A 24,459-nucleotide genomic window follows, 5' to 3' on the forward strand; every position below is an offset into this window, starting at 1 on the left:
ATCCTTTCCTACTTTTCCAGACTGTGGGTTTGTGAATGCAGTGCAACTTTTTGATCAACACAGATCCATGTTTATGCTTTCATTATTCATTTATTAGTTTATTTATTCAACCCTCATATGGAAACACTGTTACTGGCCTAAGCATCTTTGCATTCTTACATCATGTTTAGTAATGTGTATGCGTTGAACCTGAAGTGGCTGGTATACATCAGCAGTAATAAAAAACATGAGGTAAAGACACTAGTAGCTCAATGTTTGACATATTTATTAAAGTGCTTCCCCCACATAAACTATTCCTATCTCATAGCTATAAGGAGATCTAAAATTCAACTTAAATCAATCGGTGCATAAAGAGGAATGTGAATTCCATTGTTACAGGATAATTTATTGTGTTTTATCTTAAAAAAAATAAAAAGAGACATGAAGAAATATAAAAGTCTGCATGTCAGGATGGTATGGTGTCCTACTATGTTTCTGCAATAAAGAATCAAATCCATCTCCAAATTCAGCCAGCCCCAAACCATCTATAAAAGCACTTGTAGTTTGACAATTGAAAAACACCCTAAAAACATATGGAAATTATGTCTGGCCTGGCTTCCATACATATCAAAGAGGAAAGATTCCTGGCAAACCTGGAATATGTATTTTGAACATTGTATTTTTGCCAGCTGGCTTTTCACATTCTGTAGCGAGTTCGCACATTACTTTAGAAAATGTACTGAACTAGACCCGATTGAACATTACAAAATAAATCACTGTAATAAAAAAACAACCAACTTTATATGGTGGACCTAGCAGTTTCAAGTGTAATCGGCAAGTAAATAATAGCAACATTATTGTCCTGATCTCGAAATTCACGAATAAAGATGCATGGAACTTGAAAACACTATCAGTACAGCACCTTTCTTCTGCTCCCCCCGCTGCTGTTGACATCGCAGAACATTTTACTTTGCTCGCAAGCCTTTCATTACAGATTGATGCTCTCACACAGACAAAAAACTTGTTGCTCACCAGTTACACGGGGTCCCAGCGGACCTAAACTCTGCTTGAGTGAGAGTGTCTGGCACTGACACTCCTGCCGTGCCTGGCAGGGCGCTTTGCCGAGGCAGAGGAGACTCAGCTTTCCCCAGCACAGGCTTTCGGGGAGGGAACACGGGGAGGCTCGGCAGCCACGGGCAACGGGGAGTGTAAACAGAGAGCCCGGGCTCTTCTTGGGCGGCACGTCCATCTGTGCACGTTTTGGTTTTTACCACCCTCTCCATTCTTTTTAATGTGACACAGTCCAAACCGGCCAGGATGGAGATTAGCAGGGGGAAGGCAGTGAGAAAAGCGAGCCCCGAGGGAAGATCTGAAGAAGAAGGTGGATTAGGATCTCCTGACCGGGTGGCGAGGCCGGGTGAGGTGGCGAAGGCGAACCGGCAGCTGGCACGCCATCGCAGAGGCTCCAGAAGGGTAGGAAACGTGTTTTTTTCCCTTTCTCGAAACGCTATTTTTGTAATAACATAAAGCTGCATGCTTGGACACGTGATTTTTTTTTTGTAACCAAGGCGCCCAAGTTCCCTCGGGCCTTGCAATGCATGAGCACCGGGTGCCTCCCCGTTGTGCCTCCCCAGATGGCCTCACAGCGCCGTTACCGGGGATCAGCCTTTCAGTGGGGACACCGGGCCGACACCAGCCCGCCGCGGCACCGGGCCCGGGGGAAGCGGCACGGCCGGGCCCTCCCCGCCCGCCCGGGGCGGCCGCGCAGGCGCCCGGCGAGCTGAGGGGAGGCGGACCGGGCCGGGCCCTGAGGGGAGGCGGACCGGGCCGGGCCGGCGGCGGGCTCCGGGTCCTGGCGGTGCGGTGGCCGCGACCCCACCATGCCCGTGCGGTTCAGGGTGAGCCGAACGGGAGCGGGCTCGGCGGGCCGGGCACGGCCCCGGGCCCAGGGGCGGCAGGAGCGGGGCTGCGGCCGGTCCTGGGGTAGCGGGAGAGGGAAGGCCCCTGCGCTACGGCACCGGGCAGTAAAGACAGAACGAGCTCTGTCGTGCGGGTGACGGCGAGTCCAGGCTGTGTTTGTTCCTGAAGCCATTCACTTGAAGACATAAGACACATGTTTTTGGTTTTTAGAAATTTTATATTAACGCTTCCGCGTTTTCTCAGCAGTACTTTTTGTTCTCCGACGGGGGTAGGTTTAGGAAGATGCAGAGCAACCTGCCAGCTTAGCTCATCCTGCAGCAGCGTGTTGTTGTTTTCCCCGTTTGGGAGATTTGTTACCGGCAGGAGCAGTGAAGCAGGATTTGCACCGGTGGCTTGACAAGACTCCTCTCTGTTTGCTGTAGGGACTGAGTGAATACAAGAGAAACTTCAGATGGAGAAGCCCAGAGTTTTGTAGCCCGTCCCAGCAGCAGAAATCCTTGTGGGCAGGACTTCGGTCGGATCAGTTTGGTAAGTGCCCCTGGAAGCTGCCCCCCTTGGTTGCAGCCTAGGTCCGGAAAGTTTCGCTGTGATGAGTGCTTGGCCACAGTGAACTGTCGCTGTTTACAGTTTGTGCACTTCGTAATTAAATTAAAAGTATAGTCTTGGTCACCATTTACCATGTCATATGTCTTTTTGAACTCCATATTCTTTATGGCTGCATTGAAACTTTCTTTTTCAATTAGTGATATTTATATAAACCTTGGAAAAAAAGCAGTTTCTGACATTAGCGTAAGCTAAGACATGAAACACAGGTGCAGTGCTAACCCATGTAGGGTGTGTTGAGGGTGGGATTGGGTTATCTGCGATGTATGGAAATAGTAAATAGAATTCCATTTTTAAAAAGAGATTAAGTTGTTATGAACTTAATAGGTACAGCTAACTAAAAGAGAAGGTCAGACACTACAGTGAAAACCTTGCCGTACTGCAGGGTAGGATTTAAGAATTGTAGGCATTATCATGACAGGGAAATGTGGGGATAGAAAGCAGGAGGAAAAGGAAATAGTGGTTGGATGGAAAGGCCTGTAGGGAACTGAGGAAGAGTTGTAAGCTGAAGAGTGATGACACCTGCAGTGCTTTGAAAAGGAGTAGTAAAAAATAATAATTATTGTAGTGACACAAAGCAGAGGAAAAAAGCATTTGTGCAGTTCACTGCAACTGCTCTATGCAGTTTGTGTAATTGGAGTACAATACATTCATTCCTACAATAATAAGTGTTCTAAATTATGGCCTTGTAATTAAGAACTGACTACTGGCAATAGGTTTTTTTTTAGTCAAGGTGCTAGACATTTAAATAAGCAATTGAATCTTGCTAAAGGTTATGATTTAGATATATCAATGCTTTCTTCCATTACTGCAAAATACATCTTTCTTTAATCTTGCTTTCCCTAGCACATGGGTCTGTGTATGGGTACCTCATATTGAGGACTGTAAGTGTCATGAGTTCTGAAACACTTAAACGTCTAAGCATGTTAACTTCTTTTTAAAATGGTAACTTATACTTATTTTCCAGTCAAACTGAACTGCAAATTATACAGTCCTTGCAATAAGCTCAGGACTGAGCAATATAGCAGTTTCTCCTCTTTCTCACATTGTAATGGTGGTTTTATGCAGTTTGCTGTAGTTTTTCTACATGTGTGTTAATTTTCACTCCCACCTCTTTCCTTGCCATTTAAGCACCCACATCTTTAAATGTCACACTTGGTACTTCATAGGATTTGCGGGTTGTTGCTGGTAATTTACTTATGGTTCTTCCTGTTGAAAGATATAATTGGCAGTTTTAGGAATCACTTGGAACATTACAGGAAAAAGTTGACAGCTGCAGGTGCTTGGAGTGCCTTTCTGATACTTTTCTAATGTTTTACCACTGGAATGATTTTCCTGTTCTGTATGTGTAGTCAGACATACAGACATTCTGTATACCTTTTACCACAGGTTGTTCTCTTTCTGCATTGCTTCATCATGGGATAAGAGTGTCTGTCTTGTGGAAGATATTTCTTTCAGCCAGTTAGGAGCTTTCACTAATTCTTCTGTCACAGTTGAGCACTTTGAAGTGGATTCATATTTCCCTCGTATGATTTTCCTCTTCAGATGTGTTCAGTTGTTCAATACACTTCTTAAAATGGTGTGATAGTTTTATTTTCACTTGTCTGTGTAAAGGCCAGCAATTCTTAAAGTAACTTGATACCTTAGCTTTGTTACAAAGTATTTTTCTATTTTTGGAAATGTCTTTGTGTTCATACTGTAAAAGTTGTCAGTTATCTGAGATGGTCTTAAATTGCAAGTGGATAGAGATCTGTCACAGTCAGAGGGAAGTGATTGCTTCAACACCTGTTGAGCAAGGTGTGTTGTGCATGTGTAATGAGAAGTGCTTGTAGCATATGTTCTCCCCACAGGTTGCTTTGTACCTGTGTTAACCACATTATTTTCACTATATGTATTAGTTTTCTTGTTTTACAGCTCCCAGAATCAATTTGCACAGGATTGTCCTGTGGACATTTTTGCTTTATAGGGTTTAATCCAACATGGTTCTGGAGCACCATGTTCCTGTCTGTTTAGTGGAAGGGAAAGTCACTTGCAGATAGTAAAGAACACAGAATTTCACAGCCATGCCCATAATTCATAGTCTGTCACTGCTCCAAGCTTTCTAGTAATCAGTGATATGATAAACTTCCAGTTTATTCTTGTTACAGAATGATATTATGTCTTCAGTGAATGTTTCTATTAAATCTAATCTGGCTTTTTCTCAGGAATCACGAGAGAACCAAAATTCATTTCCAAGAGAAGGGTACCTTACCATAATCCACAGATTTCGAAGTCCCTTGAATGGACAGCAGATTGCGATTTGAATGATGTGTTGGAAACGGAAGCTACAGAGTTGCACACTGACCACAACAACAATAATGTGAATCAGGAAAAGCTTGAAACACCAGAAGGACTCAGACTCCCCCCCAAAGTTCAGTCACATGTGGTAGATTCTGGTGGTGAAATAGCTCTTGCCCTTGCAGAGAACAACATGAAGAAACCACCCTCAGAAGCTCCACCAAATCAAAATGAAGCATTTTCATCTCCAAAAAAGGAATCAGAAAAAATGGGTAATGGGGTAAGGGAATAGGGTTTTTTTAATTGACCAGTCTAAAAATTACTAACAGTAATTTCACACACATGCTCAGACTGTCATGTCAAACTCTTTCCTTGTTTTTGTCTGTTTATACTCCTGTAGTTTCTTTGTTGGGAGACCAGTATGTTTGAGATGAGATTTTGGTGCTACTTAATAGAATTTGCTCTTCATTTGCATCTTCAGAATGTGTCACCACTGCTGATTTCAATTAAACAAGGATTTAGCCAATATATATAGATTTTTGGGGCAATTTCTACAATGAGAAGATGTACTTTACATCCATTTTGTTCTTGAAATCAAAACCCAAACCATTGTTTTGGAAGCGTGTGTTGAAAGAAGTTGCAAAATACTGTAAGAAAGGAAACAATCATTGTTTGTTTGTTTTTTTATTTCATTGTTAGTTTCACAGAGCACTTCAGAGAAATGCAGACATAAATATCCCCAGGAATTCTGAATATCAAAGCCAGTTTGTCTGGAAGAGTCCTCATGAGAAGTCACCAATACTTGCAGCTGAACAGGTAACATTATAGAATCCAAAAAGCAAATGAATACTTTCTTTTATGTATCAGCAAAGTTTTTCTTTCAAAAAGATTTCATTTTTATGCTCTTTAGGTGGGGGAACTACAAACTTTAATGTTGTTACATTTATTTTTCTTGGTCACTATACAAAAGAGTGTCAAAATTTGATTTGGTTCCATGTGATTCTTTATTGTGGTCAGGCCTAAGTATTTGTTCTCCTTAGGCCTTGTATATCGTTCTTTCTAACAGGGTCCTGTTCTTCTGTTTGCATTAATTTATCTGTGTTGCCCCAGTTTCTTATTCTCAGTCTCCACCTCTGTGCACATACACTTCTAAGCCCTAAGGTGTGTCTCTCTAATGTTTTATTCTTTCATGAGAACAGCTTACATTTCAAAGTAGAGTTTTCTGATTTTAAGATATTCTTGTGATGTTTTAATATATCTCATGAGCTTTTGGGCTTTGTAGGGTTGAAAATGCTGCTTTTTTTGGTGAGATCATAAAGAGTAACTGAGTGTGAGACTGCTTTGTATTTTCAATTAACTCTTACTGGGACCAGGACCTAGGAGACTCAGTCTTTTGGTCATTCTACAGTGTAAAACTGGCACCCCTGCATTTGTCTTCTCTTTCTTCACTAGAAGCATATACATTAGTGGGGTTACTAGAGATGGTGTGCTCTTTTTATCCTCAGGTGGTGGATTTGGTCAGTAACATCTTTCAGAGGCAATCAGTGTTGATAATTAAGATAGTCACTATCCTATCTTTTTCTGTTGGAGTACCAAGCAGGTGGATTTACTGCAGGATATGTTTCCCAGCAGCCCCTTATCCAATGGAAACTCACTGAAATGATGCCAGTAGTATAAAGGACCTGAAAGGACGTTTTGAGGAAGAGACAGTTTTCAGAAAGTCACCTTACGGAAAAAGTCAAAGAGAATTCCATTTGATTGTGTACAATCAATTTGATAATTTCATTATGAATGCTTTTGAGCATTGTACTTTTTTCAGAAAAAACCCTTTTTTTCACAGCTTACACAGAAGAGGAAAGAGTGAGAATAAGTCTATAGGCACTATACATCCATGGATAAGTAGCTTATGGAAAATTTAATGATAAAAATTATACATATTAACAAATTATTATTTTTCACTGAATATGATATGACTGTGAATACACTGAATATGATATGACTGTGAATATGATCTTCACATATATGATATGACTGACAATATACCTCACTACTGACAGTCCCTTTCCGTTGAAGAGATTCTGTGAAAATATCAAAGTTGTCCAAGTTGGATTATAAGTCAGACCTAAATTCTCATAGCAGTTCTATGGAAAATGCATGCTTCTCACACATGGTATTGTCTTGAAATTTTGAGCTTCATGAGGAGATAATACATGACCACATATTTGCTGAATTCTCTACCTTGATTTATAATACTATAATACTACTATCTTGATTATAACACTAATTAGTTGGAAAGGAGTGGATTTTAATTTGCCCAAGCTCTAAGCATCCAGCTCTAAAACTCAGGATAGTTTTTTGTTACTTATGGACAGGACATGTACTAAGGACACAAATGGAAATTTTATGACATGCCTTTAAAAAAACAGATCCTACATACAGATCTGAAGGTGAACAAATAAATAAAACCTCTGATAGTAAACTTCAGTAAGAACAATGTTTGATCACAGGCTTAACTCTGACTTAGTCACTTTTAAATGTATTTAAATTTTTCTTGAATTTCTCCTACAAGTTCATTAGTCTACACATGCTGTATTTGTACAGGTGACTGTCCCTCTGCTCTTATATTAGTGTATTTATGTGAATAAGTTAACAGATTTTGAAAATTTAGCCTTAAGGTGAACAAATCACACTGTTTTTCTTTGTTTTGTTTTCTTCCTCCCACGCAGCTGATTTGCAACACAAAGAAATCTATACCTCCGGTTAAACCTCCTGCCATTACTTCTGAAACTGCATATGAGAGAAATTCCAGAGGGTCTCCTGTTAAGAGTCCACAAGAGAGAGGTGGTTCAGAAGACAAAGAATTTCTGGTGTGTTAACAAGTAAATACTTCCCAGAAAGCAAAGCTTTAGCAGTACCTCTGCAGATTTGATCTATTCTGTATGGGGGTAGATGTAGGTTGAATTTATTTTGTGTTGCTAGTGACACCGGACTCAGTAGTGGTTTTGCTGTGAAAGATTGAAAATCTGTGCAGCTCTGCTCTTTGGGGGATTCTGTAGTGGGTCCTCTGTACAGCATTTTTTTCAGCTTAAAGTTTTAAGTTTCTGAGTTTTGCAGTGATTTTTTTCGTTGTTGTTTCAAATTGACACTTTGTTTTTAGTAATTAGGATAGTTTCTGCAATATAAATCTCTGATTTATCCTCTGATTGGTGGCAGTGTTGTATCTTGGTGTGCAGTAGGGCTAGATGGGAGGTCTGGAACTCTTTGAAAATCATAAATCAGAGATAGTGAATTTTCTTCCCACAGTGGCAAGAAGTGTCTCTGTATTCTTTCCATGTCACCTGACTTTGCTTCCACTGGGCATACATCTTCCTTTTTTGCCTTTCTGAGTCAGCTCCCTTAGGACCTGTTCCAAAAATCTGTCATTCTGGTTTTTTAGGAATCTTCTGGCCTGGCTTGTACCAGCTGTGTGATGCTCCCAGTTAATCTGAGTCTCCTCACTACCCATCTCTGTTGCTGATAGAACAGAAAGGGCGTTGTGAAACAAGGTGTTCGTTAGCACCACTGCTGAGCAAAAGGTGTACTTAACATGCAGTGCCTTGGCTTAACTCATTGGTACTTCTGAGGGGATTGTTAGCTTGGAGGTTTTATCATTTAGAACTCAGACCTGCCCAGTTCTTTAAATCCCATCTGGGAATGAGAAATTTTATGTGCCCTTTTGCCTCTTTAAGTAGATATGAGGAAAGCTTGAAAGGCCTGAGGCTTTCAGGAAGCATTTATGTGGACCTCATCTCGTATGAATATCTTGAAAAAGTTTGGGGGGGATTTTGGTGGACTTTTTTTATTTTTTGTTTAAATTGAATTCGAGCAGTATCTGTGAAGATCTCTGTCAGAATCAGAAGTCATACATTGGATTTCAGAAAGAATGCAATAATCGTGAAAGAGAATCTTTAGTGCAAAACCCAAACAAATCAATCTAAACATTTATAAAACAAAATAAATATTTTAAAATTTGCCTTCTACACTCAGAATGTGTAGATAATATTTTATTTCTGTGTTTCATGTTGAATTAATTCTGTAAAGTGGTCAAAATGAATCATCTAGCTAGTTGAATGTTGCACTCAATCTTAACTTTGGCATTTTGCTAGTTTATTTTTGTGTTAATAAAAGAATGTGGTATTCTTGTTTGTATTAAATATTCAAAACAGCAAACACTAAAATTAAGTATTTGCAAGTGCTTGATGTCAAAAGAAGTATGAGGGTTTTCAGACTGTTAGCTAATATGGTATTTTTAAAATTATCTTTGCCTTAGAGTAAGAGGGAAGAACCGTTTCAAAAACCAGCAGAAGATGCAGCAAAACAAGGGAAATCAGAACAGAAACATCCTAAACAAAATAATAAGCAACATATCAGTCCAAAGCCCCTCACTTTACATACAAGTCGTGGGTATGTATAAAATAGGAAAACCTAGACTAGTGAGTAGGTGTACAGCAGCCCGGTATTTAGAACGATGGACTATGGACCTTTCACCACATCCTGCTGCAGTTGCAGGGGCAAATGTCCCTTGCAGCCCTGAGATTGAGCTGCTTGTGGGTACATCTAAACCTGATGTTAATTTCCATCCTCTTCTCTGGGAAGTGGAAGTGGGAGCTTTGTGACCACTCCAGTTGAACCTTGTGATGCAATAATAGCAGTATTAATGAATACAACATGAATGAAGTAAAATCAGCGCAGTGGTGATGCTTAACTTCAACAGGTGCTTTGGAAGTTGTAGGCACCTTTCAAACTTCTTTACCTACTGTGCCCACTCCACACCTTAAAATGATGGTGGTTGTACTTGATGCCTGCTTATTCTGGTCTGTAAGGCCTTTTGTACCTGAGTGACAAAAGTAAACACATGAGGTAAAGAAAAGAAATCTGTCCTGTTCAGAGTAATCTGGCAAGTGTGGAAATGAAGTGAAATTGTATGTTATTGAGTGCTATCAGAATACCTTCTTCTTTCTGCCACATGCCTACATTGCAAGAATTGAACTCTTATTTCCATTTCATACACATCTGAGATATGTCAAGAGCAATAAAGGCCAAGAAGTAGGCTTTAAAATGCATAGATCAATCCATCTCTACTCACTGTGTTTGTGCTTAATGCATGCCCCAGCAATTGCTTTCATTCTTTGTGGCAGTGTTAAGGCATTAGATTGAAGATGGGAGAAGAGACTTACCTGTCTGAATGCTGTTGGATATTTGGAGTTGATTACAAAATGATTACCCGAAATTTTATGAAGTAAAATTGGTTTATGGAAAAGTGAGTGGATATAGTATAGCTAAACCTTTAGCTATTTGGTTTCCTTACTCTTTACAGCAGATTGTAGTCAATTTTGTAGTGAGTAATACGAAAAATTCTTGATCATTTGCTGGGGCTCTTTTCATCTAAGGGCAAATTTCTGCCTCTTATGCCTTCAGTGTAGTAGCACAAGACAAAATTCTCTTAAAAAAATCACTGGACAAATAGCTGTCAAAATGTGCAAGTTCTCAATATGCAGCCAGGATTGATACTTGTATGCAAGCTGTGTTACAATGCATGGCTTGCTTTTGCAGCAGAATGACTGGGATCAAGGCACAACACTGTTTTTTGTGCTAATCCATTGGTTTTACAACCAAAAGTGAAGGATTTCTGTCAGTTTTAAAGAAAGGGACATATTGAGAGAAATTTTGATTATAAAGGGTTTTTTGACCTTCATATTTTTCTTTTCACAATGTTCATTTTATTCTCTGACTTCAGGCTTTTATGACCTATTTCTGAAGAAGGATTGAAAAATAGGGCTTTTCCACCCTGCGCTGAATATATTAAAATTAAGTTGGTAATGTTCTGAAGCATGATTAAATCCAAAAATATCTTTAGATTTAAGCTGATACATCCACAGTTCGGTGCTTAAGGACTCGAAGTACTGCTTACTGCCTGCTATAAGGTTCCACAATCTTAATTTTTCTGTGTTTGTATGTGTGTGGCAGAAGGGAAGAATGAATCCATCTTTTCAAGTACTGAGGCCTGCTGAAGATCAAAGTCTCTAGGACATAGATGAATTATACTGACCAGTGTTCTGGCAGTCAGATGTTTCTAGCCCCAGCAGCTCACCCCACCCATATGCAGAGCGCCTTTAAAGTGGAGTTCATAGGAGGAAATGTCTCAGACACATTAATGCCAAACCAGGCATTTTTACTTAATTGTACCTTCATCAGTGACTTAAATCAAGGTCTCACACTTTGCATTGAAGTAATTGAGGCTGATATGTGTGTTATGCTCTGCTTATTGGCTGTCAGGGCAAAAGCTTCTGGTGGAAGTGTTGCTAGGAAAAAATGATAGGAGTAACTACTTGAAGGACCACCAACTGTGAATGAGTATTTTTCACAGCTTTCCTAGTTGTCTTGGTTTGAGTTGTTTGTGCATGTGTTTTTTGTGTCTCACTGGCATTTAGGTGCAAGTAGATTTATGCTGGTTGAGTAACTTTAAAAGTGCTCTTAAAGAGTATTCTGGGTATCAAACTTTTCTCTCCTCATTCTTGATTTCTTAGGAAGATGAATACTGAATATAGCTCAAAATTTTTGTCTCCAGCCCAGTATTTCTACAAAGATGGAGTTTGGTCTCGTATTAAGAGTAAAGCTCACAATGAGGTGAGTATGCTTAGAAAATCTGAAGCCTGAGTATGCTTTGTATTTTGACTTTTAGGTGCAAAAACTTTGAATTGTGGTATTTATAAGATACAGCTTTGAAATTGTAATGCTAATGACTCAAATTCCCAAAGGTGAGTATACAAAGACAATTAGATTCTAACAAGTCAGTATAATACAGAGAGAAAAAAAATGAGATGATGAGACTAAAAAAAAAATACTAATGTGACCTTCAAAGTGTGGGAGAAGTTTTTCTTCCCGTACAATCAGGATCATTCAGAACAGAATCTCTTGTGATAGTTAATGTTATTCTTGATGATCAGCCCAGTTGTAACAAGCAGAAGTGTTCAAAATACAGAGCTGAATGATAGGAGATTCCAAGGGAATAGCAGTGAAAAGGACAGCATATGTATCAGCCTAAGTTGGCTTGATAGTCAGGCTCAGTTTGTTAGCTTACCATGCATGAATCCATTAAAAGCAGTCAGCTGAATTCTGTCATATGCAATGTAAAACTGAAAAATTTTCTTGCAAATTTCAGTCAGTGTATTTTATTGTAGTTTATTCAGAAACTGCAATCCATACTGTACTGTATACGAAGTCAGTTGACAGAACTATGAAAATGCTAAGTGGCTTCAACACCCCACAGCATTTTTTAGCATTATTAAGTGTGATTCCTGAATTAGTCAAGGAAATCTAAACCATTAATAGTGTGCAAAGAAACTGCTAGAGCTAGCTCTGCAACTCTTGATTCCAGTGAATTGACATAGTCTTCTCCTAGCTGACTGAGGGAACCTTTGAGACACTGTGCTGCTGCCTTTGTGGTAAATACTTGGAAATGTGAGTTTCCTCATCAGTTTGGTCCATGGTGATGTGGGAGGTAGAACTGGAGGAAATGGTTCAAGGGTGCTGGGCTTTGAGAATGTAGGTTCTCTTTGAAAATAAGGTTCTCTGAGAATTGCAGTAGTGTGGTAGCTTTCAGTTCTGTGTTTTTATGCTAGCTTTAATCTAGGAAGTAATTTTCCTTAAAGCAAAAAGAAATAATTATAGAATACATACAAAATATGCAAGAGAAGTAGATCTCAATGTTTAAAGTATATTAAAGTGTGAGGTGATTCATAATTAGAGTTCATGTACGCATGCATGAGATAATCCATTCAGTGTAAACAGCCTCAGGAGGATGTTAGAGGACTGAAAAGGTTGCAAAATGTTATGAACTATTGCATGCAGCCTAAGTGGTATACTGAATGTTTCTGTAGAATATTATGTCATTTTTCTGGCATATAATACTTCAATTTATTGATGTTGCATCATGAAGCATTTAAACCAATAAGGAGCAGTGCTCAGCTTCAAGAGCAATTGACTAAAGGGTGGGCCTTGGGATACAGTGTGTTTGTGGCACAGTCAGCTGGGAGGAGTCACTGCAGTATAGTTGAGGGAAAGAATGAAGAGACTGCAAGTGGAAGATGAATGTTCAACTTTACATGTGGCATTTCATTAGAGTATGTGAAAAATCAAGGATTTCCCACACTGTCAAGATACATTTTGAGTGCATCAGACTTTTCCACAGAGATTTTCTTGCTGAAGAGGGAATTGCAGGAAACTAGAAAGAAGTTACTTGGCACATGGGTGAATTTCTGTTCAAAACAGGCTTTCAGAATTTCTGAGTCCAAACAGGCAAATGCTATAATGGAATCCTGGTGTCACCTTAGCCGTAGTGACTTGTAGTCTGCTTCTCTGCCATTTATTATTAAGGGTGCTTTTCAGCAGTCGAACAAAAAGAAAGTATTTTCCAATTATGCTTTTGAAAAATTAATGTGGGCAATTCATAATCACAGTAGAACTCTCTAGGGCCTGTGTCCTGCTGAGTTAATGCTGCCTGCTGCTTCGCTGAAGGAGATGGTTGTCCTTTGTATTTCTTCACAATTCGCTGGAGACTTAGTATTCTTCCTCCCCCTGCGGTACCCTGTTGGTCTGGATTTACATTCCTTCTGTTCTGGCTATCATAATTAATTTTTATTCTTCTAGTTAAAGTGAGTAATCCAGTAAATCACTTGCACATCAAACTTAAAATTTTTCTTTGAAAATGACAAGCATATATTTTTAATGGGCTATTCTTTGGAAGTTTAGTGGGTCAAATTGTGGGATGTTAGCTGGATATCCATCTGCTGCATCCAGTTACTTTTAGTGGGATTAGCTGAGTTTAGCCCACTAACTCTGTTCCTTGCAGGAGGAATGATGTGAAATCTATCATGAGGGAAGAATAAAAAAGAAAAGCATTGAAAATGTGGTAGAGGAAATGCCAGTATTACTTTCCTGCTCTTTGACAAAATACTTATTTCCTGCTGGCCATTTTTTAGTAAGTCAAAATCCACATGATAGCACAAAGTTCTTTTTAATAATTTAAGCAAAAACTTCTTGGTTTTGCTTTTTCTCCCTGCACTTTAATTGTGTTTGGGTGAAGGACACAAGATAACAAGTGTTTAAGTGGTCTTAAGTGTAAAAATGATGGTGTATAATGTTTGAAGAGGGGAGGTTACCACTTCCATAGTTTTGGAGTAAAACTGACGCCTGAACAGTTTTGTATCTCATTCTTGCAGTTACTGATAGCCTAGAAGGAATAACTTTGATACTATGTCTTGCATACAGTAACACCCAGAGTTCTTGTATTAATCTTAACTTTTCACTAATATTTTTGTAGCTAGAGACAGTTGCAGTGTTTGCAGCATACAAACTCAGTCTTAGACATACAAATAGATCTGGTGATTTGAATTTATCATAAATTAGTGGGGAATGCATTTTTGAGTGTTGATGTTTAGAAATCAAAATTAATTTCCTTAAGCTTGGCAAAAAAACTGGTGGAGTGCCAGTGCTGACTGTACTTGTTTGAGAGCTTTTTATTTTATCTCAGGGAGGCAGCATAGAGCTATGTTGACAGGTTTTTAGTATTTAATTTCTTACTTAGACTGAAGTTGTGTTACAAAGGTGATAATAACAATATCACTCTTGAGTGTTGAGAGGAAAAATAAGAAATTTAAAAATAACTCTGTATTCTTCTCTTTAGGCATCTCAAAACACCCTAAATTCCATGTGGTATCTGGAGGTTGGTTGCATCTTTCAGTGTTTGGAGCACTGTGTCTGAGCGCTGATGGAAAAACTAGAATCTAGCACTAAACTTATTCATAGTTACTGCAGAAATTTTTGTGCTCATGGAATGAATAATTGGCAATTTTGCTTTGGCTTCATGGCTCAAACATGCTTACTGAATATGTGCTTACTGAATATTTTTGCTTTCCTCTTCTTACATTTACTGTGGCATGCAATGTTTGTGCTGTGGCTGGCCCTGTATTATGAGTAACTTGCCTTTCTCTTCTAGCTGCCGGTAGCTAATGCAAATATTTATAGTAGCCTAACAGTGAAGTTTAAACAGCTGTGAAACTTTTGAAACCTTGATGTGCAGGTGAGAGAGCTTCGAGAAAGAGCAAAGGCTTACAGGCAACGAGTGGAGGGAACACATTTCTCCCGATACCATTTCAATCAGATCCTGTCTGATAATAACAGTCTTTGGGATGTGTCCTCAACTTCCAGTTCAGAAGAAGGAATCAGCAACAACATCAGAGCACTAGATCTTGCCAGGTAAGGTCCTCATTCCTGCCTGTTAATCTGCAGCTTTGAAACTAAGCAAAATGCTGAATATAGGCTTGTATGGAAATAGTTGTTTTCTGAGAACTTCTCATAATCTAATTTGCTGTTTAAATTGAAAATAAAGCCCTAATTTACACTGCATTTTTGGAAATGGTAATGTAGAAATAGTCTTCATAAAATCTAGTTTGAAAATGGGATGTGCTTAAGCATCAGATGAAACTGTAGTGGCAATTTAATTCATCACGTCAACTGTACTACTTCTTAGTGTCTGAGCTGTACTTCTTACAAAGCACTGAACTGGATGAATGTGTTCTTTATAGACACATGTATATTTTGCAAATCAGTGATACAAAATTCTTACTTTCTTCTTTTTTACCCAGTGTTTCTGAAAAAGAGGCTGCATCAAGCCCTGAAGTGCTACAGCAACCTGACTCCAGAGAACAGTCACATCAGGACGGCACAAGGAAAGACATGTCAGATGCTTTAACCATTCCAGTCAAAAGACGTTTAGTTTGGGATGAACAAGAAGGTACTGAAGAAAGGGGAAATCAACAATCAACAGAAGAGGAAGGGGAAGAAAAACCAGATGAACAGGCTGCAGTCATGGTCCAGCAATTAGAAGAAAACAATAAGGATGCTAAAGAGGATAAGAAAACTGAAGGGTAAAACTGAACATTTTTTTGGTGTGTATGTGTGTGTGTGTATTTCCTCTTAACAGGTCAGAAACTTGTAGGTTAAATAGTTTTTGTATGTAAGAGAGTGTAAATTGGTTGTGGTAGCACTTCTGTTTTGAACAGTATGATAAGGAATGAGAAGGTTTAAGACACTGGGCTGGTTGATGGAAATGGACCTGTCATTGAAAATGCTGCATTTCTAACTTGCAAGACAGAAGTTTGTAGACTCGTGAATGATTCTAATGTTTTCCTCCAAAACTACGAAATAGGCAATATGAGCCTCTTAGAACAGACTGTTCATTATACAGCAGCCAAGTTTAGTGAAAATTAAAACTCACAATTTGCTTCAAGTTGACAGCGTGGAATTTGATAGGACAGGATAAATGCTAATAATGTACTTAGGCATCTGTTTTTCTTAAAAAAATTTCATGGACAAAGATAAAGGACTTAGGAGAAAAAAATAACTAATACCCAGTAATCACTGGTGATTATGTTACTGAGCACAGGTGGGAAATATATGGAGGGGTATACACAAATAGTGGGAGATCAGCTCAATATGTGCATAGTGCTGTATTTGATATTTGAGAGATCCTGATTGTATCTAGTTTCAGAAGTCTCTGGCTTTTTACTGTGCTAGTTTTCCATACCTTTTTTAGTAGAACAATATTTTAGTTTGATAGACATTTAATTCTGAATAGCTTTGACCCTTGTAACCATGCCAGCTACACATTTTATATTCCTCATTGCATTTTATCTTTGGTGTTGCAGGGCTAATGAATGGTAAGAAACTGTAATTTGCTGTAATTTTAAATTAATTTAAATTTAATTTATTAATATTTTAATTATATCCATTTGGGATAATACTGTGTGTTCAAACCAGGCAAAAAAAATAAATTTAGATGTTAGACTCCAAAAGATATTAAATGCAGGCTTTCAAAGCCATCATCTAGAAACCTTTCTAAGTTTCTTTTTAATTGTGTAGATAGAGATAGAAAATTTACAGTGTCAATCAGAGACATCTATGAACTAGACTGTCATCTTGCAGTGGGGTTCTGCGTGTTCTGGTGTGTGTGCTGGACTCAGCCACGCAGAGCAGATTAATGCTTACATTTACCCCTTCTTGAGAGCTAGAAATGAGGAATTCTTTGCCAAGATGTGTCTATCATGTGCTGCTAGAATCTGGTTTCTACACATTGTGAGGAGCACTACCTCCTTTTGAAATGCACCTGAGGCAGAAGACTAAAGTGGTAGTGCTGATGTTTATTATATTTACATACATAATGTATGAGATACAGATTTATATCATATTATATATATTTTATAACCTAGGTGCTATAGCAGTTATATAAATTTGGGATAATTGGCTTCAGTTCCACTGCATTGGCTGAAGAATGTCAAACCCACACTCCCACCTCAAAGGCAAGCAACCATGTTCAAAGTTCTTCTGGGTTCAAAGTTTTCCATCCCTCCTTTTGGGCCTCTGTATTGTGCAGCAATATGCTCAGGGATTTTCAGAACAGAGGGAGACAGGATTTATAGCTTGAGACTGTTCAAAATACAGAAAATTGAGGCTTAAGGGCTGGAATCCAGGGCTCCCCTTGGCAGGCAAATGCTTTAGCTACAGGCTGTTGGGGTGTTAAGGCCTTAACTGTTTCACCTTACGCTTCATTGTAGGAATGGATTGGAAACAGAAAGCTTGAGTGCAAGACTCCTGAGTCCTTCCTTAGCTAATCCTGTAATCATTACTCATTTTTTTCAGTGAGAATGCCTTAGTATTGAACACTTCTGCAGCTGTGTCAGATTCTTCTGTATCCTCAAAGAGAGGCAGCAGGCATCCTGGTCCGAAGCTGAGAGCTCTTGCAGGAACCCCGAGGATTCATCATGGTCACACTACCCCAGCTGTTGGTAAAAACACTTCTAAATGCAAAGCAGTATTTCAAGAACTAAATAAAAAGATCACAAAATTGAATTAATTTATTAGATTTTTTAATGTAATAAAGCATTTTTCATCTTTTTCAATACAATAGGAGGTACTGATCTAGTGTCTGCTCCTAAATTAAAGTCTTCACTTCAGAGAAAGCGAAACTTAGCAACAAACTCTACAGAAAAAAGGTCCTTCCAGGTGAGCCAGAAAACAGACTTACCATTATGAATTTTAGGAATGCACTTTTTAAGTAATAATGAATAATTTATTTAAGCAATCTTTTTCTTGAGTTGTTATTTGCTTAAAATTGTCAGTATCTGTGACTAAAAAAAGCGCGTCTGAATAAATAGTTTTTTGGGGCATCAGACAAAGGAGTTAAGGCTACTGAGTGAGATTAGATATGCTTCACTTTGGTTTCTTTGGCTAAATGCATGGGATGCATTTACAGAAAATTAAAAAGGTTGTCAGTAGGATTTCCCCTTAATATTATTGTAGCCTCTGACAGAGGGGACAACTCCAGATTGCTTGAGTTAGAAGAAATTCAAGAGGGATAGGTTGGGTGCTTATGTAAAAGATAGGTTAATGTGCCATAATAGTTTCATTTTTCCTTTTCTTGACTTTTGTGCTGCTTTTACTTTGCAGCTTGCATAGTTACTAAAAGAAAAATAGAAACATTTAGGAATAGTTATCCTCAAAATTTTGATGGTTTTTTGTCAGGTTGTGCTTGCTCTGTATTCTACAAAGAAAGCTACCATTTAACTGCATACATCCTCTGTAGTAAGTTCTGTATAGAAGCAGACACAATTACATGAGGAGCTGGTTATGTTGTAAAATCTAAAAAAAATGATAGTTTTAGAAAATGTGCTCTTGGTTTGGCCTGATTAGATTACTTTCAGTCCATATTCAACAATTTTGTTAGGAACAGATTTTCTTTACAATCACAATCTTGGAATACATTTTCTTTGAGTACTTGCATGAGAAGTATAATAGTGTAAAGTCAACATTTGCTGCATGTCTGAGGATCTATACTTGGAGGCTGTATATGAGATGTTGTGGTTTTGTGCTTTTTCTCATCCTTCCTTTTTTTTCTTTCTATTATGTTGTAGCCCGATGTGAAAATGGAAGCCACTTCACTCTTGAACTCTGCACCTGCTGGGCTGGGATCTGTGGATCCTCTGCCGCTTAGACAGGATCAGTGGCCTCCTAACAGGGTTGCTGATGAGCAAGTTCCTCTTGCTTCAGCCCACCAAGAGCACTCAAAGTCAGCAAAAAGCTGCTCTGTGCCTTGCTGGAGTCCCTCTCATCGTATTCAAGGGACTCTTAAGGATCCAGAATTCCAGCATAATGGTGGGTTTTGTTTCTTAAGTCTGTGTTAGAGTGATGCTGGCTGTGAATGACTACTGTGCAGTGCTCAGGCCAAGAGGTGCTGAGCTTGCTGCCTTACAGTATCTACAAAGAATGTGCTGTTTATATACAAAAGCTTTTTAACTAAATGGTTGGTTAGTCTTGCTTAGGAAATGTGCACAACACCCACCTTCGTTTCAGATTCCACTACTATCACTGTATTACAGTGATCAGTTTGTTGTCTGATTTTGCTTTATTAATTTCAATAAATACTCATGAGAATAATTTGGTTTAGTGTGAAAAGCTGTGAATTTTAATATTTAAACTGCAACTGGATGGTGTGACACTTTTCCAGCTGCAATTACTAACTGCAGTGTGGAAGTAGGACCTTTATGATGCAGTATTATTTTGAAAGAGTTGTGGATTTCTGAGATGTAAGCTCCTTAAAATTATTTTTGAGGATAAGGAAACTAAAAAGCTATCTCTAGAAGCTTTATTGGATATTGAGAAAAACCTTTTCTTGGCTGAGGAGGGATTTGTACTGAAGCATTTCAAAAGTTTTTAACAATGTTTAAGGGTACTGGGGATGTAAAGAAAAGACTTTTTGTCCCCTTAGTCTCCATTCCAGAAAGTTTTCATAGCTGCTTAAGGTCCCACAATTCTTGGTCCTTTGATGATAGAGGCTAGCAAAAAGTAGTATTTCCATTCTAGAACAGAACAAGCAGTTGTCAGGTTAAGTGGGAAGGTGAAATTCAGAGAATTTCCTCAGAAAAATTAGAATTGGTGCTAGTTTATAGTTCTGCACCTTGAATGCAGTTCATTACGTGACTTGTACCATGTACCAAAGAACAATGTCTTGAGAAGAATACAGTGGGACAAGGTCATTTTACCTCATCTTAGGGTAAAGGAGGCTAGTAGAATTTATAAGACTCTTGTTTTGAATATAATGTTATAAGATTTTTAAATGTTCTAAAATGATATATTATCTTTAGTCTGTTTTGAAATGATTCAAAACTGTGCCTTTTGACTTTTTGTCACAGGGAATCTTGGCAATCCAAAAGTGAGAACTTTCCATTTGCCCCTTCGGGAGAGAAACCGTAATGATGAAGGTATTTCTTGTCCCAAAGTACTATCATATATCATGTATGTAACCTAAATAAATTTTAACTTTTGCATGAATGTGATATGTTTCTGAATGCAGTAAGTAATACTGGTTTATGTGTTTGCCTGAGTAATAACAGCATATTTTCATCAAAATAATTTGAACATGTTCAACCGTGCAATCTGAAGTATGAATATGAAGGTATAGGGTAATATGAATAAACCATTAAATATGGCTGAAAATTGATAGACCACTGTGGCTCTTGATATGGTTACTGTAGATTGCTTAGTTCCATACCTAAAATAGTTTCCTGCCCACACATTTTTAAGCCTTTGTGTTGATAGCAACTAAAGGAAACTGCAACACATCCCAAATTGCAGCTGGAGTAACTTTGGTTGCAACTTTAAAGATACCACAAACTTTAAGGTTTTGCATGTGAGACTTTAGCCTCAGGTGTGCAACATAAAATGGGTATGTTAGTTAAAAAGTGTGTTAGGGTGCTTATGGCATGCTGCTATTCTGATTGCTGTTTTGGCCTTGTTTTTTTAATGTTTATTTTAAAGTTAATCTATCAGAGCAGCCATTGCACAGCTGCATCTCGGCCTTTTTGTGGGCAAACACAAATAAACTCTTTCAGTAGCATGAGTCAGCCAAAGGCACTGTATCTGCCATACACTTTTTCTTAGTGTGGTGTCTGAGGTCTGGTGTGGTGCTGTGCTGGTTGCAATCATCTGTGTTTGGTTCAGCTCAGGGTATGGGCAGAGCAGTTTTATATCTGATTGCAGTTTATTTATAGTTATACCCCAGAACAACCAAAAGCTTGTTTCTGTACCCCTTGGGGCTTCTTTGCTCCTTGGGTTTTAACCAGGGTTCAGGCTGATTCTCTGTTTTATTCATTACAGTTGGCTGAAAAATATATAGGTGGTGCAGATGGCTCAGCCAAGCTTCTGTGCAACTGCATAAAACATGCAAAAATCCTGTAGTACTCTGCAGCTTGCTGCACACAGATTGCTGCACACAGATTAAATGCTGTAGCTGCTGTTTCTGTTTTATTTTTCCCTGTGAGCTGAATGGTAATGTATGAACTTGCAGAAACAGGTAAAACGTGCCAGCTCACAGATATTTTGCATACCCATATTTGTTCAGGTACAAACCTGGGAGTTATTCCAATGACATGTCAGTTTGCAGAAGCGCAGTTCACAGTTTTCTCATACATGGGAATATAGTTGTTACACATAGTGTGTGATCCTTTTACAGGCTATTAGGATCACTGTATTTTAAGAATTTAGAAACTCTGCTGAAAATTAATTCAAGCACTGACAGAATACTGGTGCTGTTTGGATTGCGTTGAGGAATTTTTTCTTGTTTTTCTTTTGGTTGGTGAGGGGTCTGGAAGCTAGTGATACACTTCTTTCTAAACTATTGCAGGAGAATGGGTGTAATTATGGTCCTTTTTCATAGAGAGCATCTTGACCTGTAGCAGCATTTTAATAATCCTGTCAAAGAACTATAATATGCTTTATTAGGCAATCTACATCAAGACTGATTGATTTTAGGTGTTCCACTGTGTGTGAATTGAACCCTGTATTCAAAAGGAAGGCCCTTCAAAAGTCTATTTCTAAAGCCTGCTTCTTCTTTTCTTCGTGGTAAATTTCTGTTTTCTTCAGAAGACAAAAGACTAAAGTTCCTTTATCAGCTTTTGGCACACTAGCTGGATTTGGCACAGAAAGGCCTTTTTTGGCAACATGGGTTCTGATATTTTGGTCATATTATTCTAAGGTTGTTTGCTTTGCTTGAAGCAGTGGGTTACTTCCAAGAATATGTCATTACCAAAGTCTAGTCTATATAAATTTCAGTGGCAGAGGAACAATTCCTGAGGTCTTCTGACACAGGAGAGTAGAGACCCAGATGACTTTGAGAATTGGGCAATTCCCAGGTAAACACAGGGGTCTCATTTTGGAGTTTCTCAAGAGATGGGGCACATAACTCTCGTAAACTTACCTAACATACTAGAGGCTTCCTTGTGAAGTTCTTCTCTAGCATGTCAGTTGCCAAGTAATCAAATTGAACTGTATTATGGTGCATCCATTGTGAAAGAGGGCATAAAAAAAAATTAAAAAAATGTCAGCTGTGTTTGAATATGTATGTTTAATCTTCCTATTTACTTCTTCCCTTCTTGCTTTCTCCACAGATGACAGGTTGTCTCAGATTTCTGCTCGCTCGGCAGCATCGAGTTCTCTTGCATCTCAGATACTGGAACGAGCTCAGAAGAGGAAGGATTTCTGGGGCAAGGCATAGCCTCTCCTTCCTGTTGTATAGAAACTATTCTTTAAATTGCTGTATAGCAAATATACAAATATTTTGTATAGCTTGTAATGTACATTTAAAAAAATTGTGATTGTAGGTTTCACACAGCATCCTTTCACTTACCATTGATATGGCCCAAGTTTTAGGACTTGCCATTCCAATTGAAAATTAAATATTTAAACTTATGATGTTGAAATTAATGTTCTTTATATCTGAGAGTTAGGTCTTAATTCACTATGTTACAACAGCCTTGTGAGGCTTTACTTTTTTTTACAGTGGCACCTTTTGACACTGAGATAATTATTTTTTTATGGAATCTATGTGTGACTTTTCAAGGTATTCTGCTGCAGTCCTGCAGTACAACCTGGAACAGTATTCAGGGGCAGCACTGTCCTTCACCAAATACCTCAGTTGCTTTATTTTATCAAGTTATCTTAAGGGCAGCTGTGGTATATGTGTTTATATCACTGTATGAATTGTCAACATAACACAGCACTGTAACACAGTTACTTTTACTGCTTTTAGCCTTTTACCAAAAAATTCTAATTTCTTTATGACACTAACATAGAGTGTCATTAACTCTAGAATTAAGAAAAGCGAAGCATTATGGTTTGTTCATTTTCCACTGGTTTTTGGCTAGGATGACTGTCAGAGGTCAAAGTGTACAGTACTGCTGTTTGTCAGCTATACTGATATGAATGCTTGTCTTGTAGACTAAGACCCATGTTTAGTGTTAATTTCAGCTTCTCTAGAAAAAGCCAATTCAGCCACCTTAGCCAGTGGTGTTCCCCAGCTCCCCTTCAAACTCAGGTATTTAGGATTAGTGATTTCTTTAAGGAAACTCAGAAGAAAGTTTTTTTCTTGATTTTGATCTTTTAATTAGCTCTTATCTTAGTTTCCTGTTTTGGGGGGACAGACAGCATTATGACTGTCACAGTGAAAAGTGTTTGTGATTTATCAGACAGCTCATTTTATCTTTCCAAGTGATGCAGAGAAGTTAAGATTAAGTAGAGGAAATAAGTAGCTAGCAAGCAGTTTAGTTCTTTGTGTGTGGTTTCAGGTTTTAATACTACTTAATTTGAAAAATTTTATACAAGAACAACTTGAAATTTGTACGCACTTGCATTTTGATTTTGTATGTAATTATGTATGCATATTACTGAAAATAAAAACGGTTGTTTGCTTTGCTTGTATTTGAGTTATGCTGGATAATTTGTCAGAGCCTATTACATTGGCACTAATCTGTTTAGTTCTCCGTTTCACCTGTTCAGCTGGAATATCTGTGGACTTAAGAAAGATGTTACCTCAGAGCTGATCTTCAGAAAGAGTAATTATTGAAGCTAGATGTGTTGACACTAGAAATCATAACTGACTACAGATATTTTAAATGGTGGCTCAAAGCAGATGGTTGCTACACAGGCTGGAAAGGCTGCAATGCCCAAAGGGTCAGTCCCCGACCAATGATTTAAAGGTGAATTAGTGCTGATCAGTGTGTGTTGCATTAAGGTGAAAGGAAATGAAATTACCAGCCACCAGCTTTCTCCTTCACTCAAAAATTACTGGATCCCATACATTCTCCTTATCTGACTTTTGGTGTCATTGCTCTCTGGCAGATAACAGTGAAAGAAAAAAGGATTTCCAAATCCATGATAATCAGTGAGCAAATCTGTAGTACTTGAAGACGGGTTAGGAAGCACAGCTTCTTTGAGCAATTTAGTGTGTGCTTACTTGCATGATCCCATATTGATTAATTCCATTTTCCTGTTTTGCAAGGCTGAGCTGACACCTAATGTTCTGGTATCACAGCAGTTCTTAACCATCTGGTAAAATTTGCCAGCAGAGTCCCATCTCCATTTGATGCACATGAAGTTTGGCTGTGACCTTGTTGACCAATTTTTACTGTAGCCTGAAGAAAAATGGTTTCATTACCTAGATGCACACAATTGTGTGATAAAGAAAACAAGTCAAACTAATTTTAATTGTAAGTGGCCTAAAATTAATGTCCTGATTTTAGCAGTTATTTA

The 24,459-nt window shown here is 38.4% G+C and overlaps 1 protein-coding gene across 4 annotated transcripts; it reads left to right on the forward strand.

Annotated features, from left to right (window-relative positions):
- Positions 1-987: 987 nt before the first annotated feature.
- SAXO6 (stabilizer of axonemal microtubules 6) lies at positions 988-23,628 on the forward strand. Of its 4 annotated transcripts, none has more exons than XM_023931841.2 (15): positions 1,006-1,452; positions 2,322-2,427; positions 4,707-5,059; positions 5,479-5,595; positions 7,506-7,646; positions 9,089-9,222; positions 11,346-11,445; positions 14,504-14,542; positions 14,900-15,075; positions 15,465-15,746; positions 17,518-17,663; positions 17,786-17,880; positions 18,789-19,029; positions 20,067-20,135; positions 22,320-23,628. In XM_023931841.2, exons 1-15 carry the CDS (start codon positions 1,297-1,299, stop codon positions 22,424-22,426), a joined length of 2,262 nt encoding a protein of 753 aa, XP_023787609.2. In that variant the 5' UTR covers positions 1,006-1,296; the 3' UTR covers positions 22,427-23,628. The 4 variants fall into 4 exon arrangements, with proteins under 4 accessions (XP_023787617.2, XP_023787609.2, XP_086740592.1 ...); XM_086884465.1 differs by lacking the exon at positions 1,006-1,452 and adding an exon at positions 1,777-1,877; XM_023931849.2 differs by lacking the exon at positions 14,504-14,542 and having other exon boundaries at positions 988-1,452.
- The last annotated feature ends 831 nt before the right edge of the window (positions 23,629-24,459 follow it).

This window comes from Cyanistes caeruleus, chromosome 4, assembly GCF_971803275.1.
Source record: "Cyanistes caeruleus chromosome 4, bCyaCae1.hap1.1, whole genome shotgun sequence".
Taxonomy (NCBI): domain Eukaryota; kingdom Metazoa; phylum Chordata; class Aves; order Passeriformes; family Paridae; genus Cyanistes; species Cyanistes caeruleus.

What these genes read in the sequence shown, in the direction of transcription:
- SAXO6 (XM_023931841.2), top strand. Translation starts at nt 1,297, where the DNA reads ATGGAGATTAGCAGGGGGAAGGCAGTGAGAAAAGCGAGCCCCGAGGGA. An exon ending in CAATACTTGCAGCTGAACAG is followed by an intron (nt 5,596 to 7,505) that starts GTAACATTATAG and finishes CCTCCCACGCAG; the next exon opens with CTGATTTGCAACACAAAGAA. An exon ending in TCCAGAATTCCAGCATAATG is followed by an intron (nt 19,030 to 20,066) that starts GTGGGTTTTGTT and finishes TTTTTGTCACAG; the next exon opens with GGAATCTTGGCAATCCAAAA.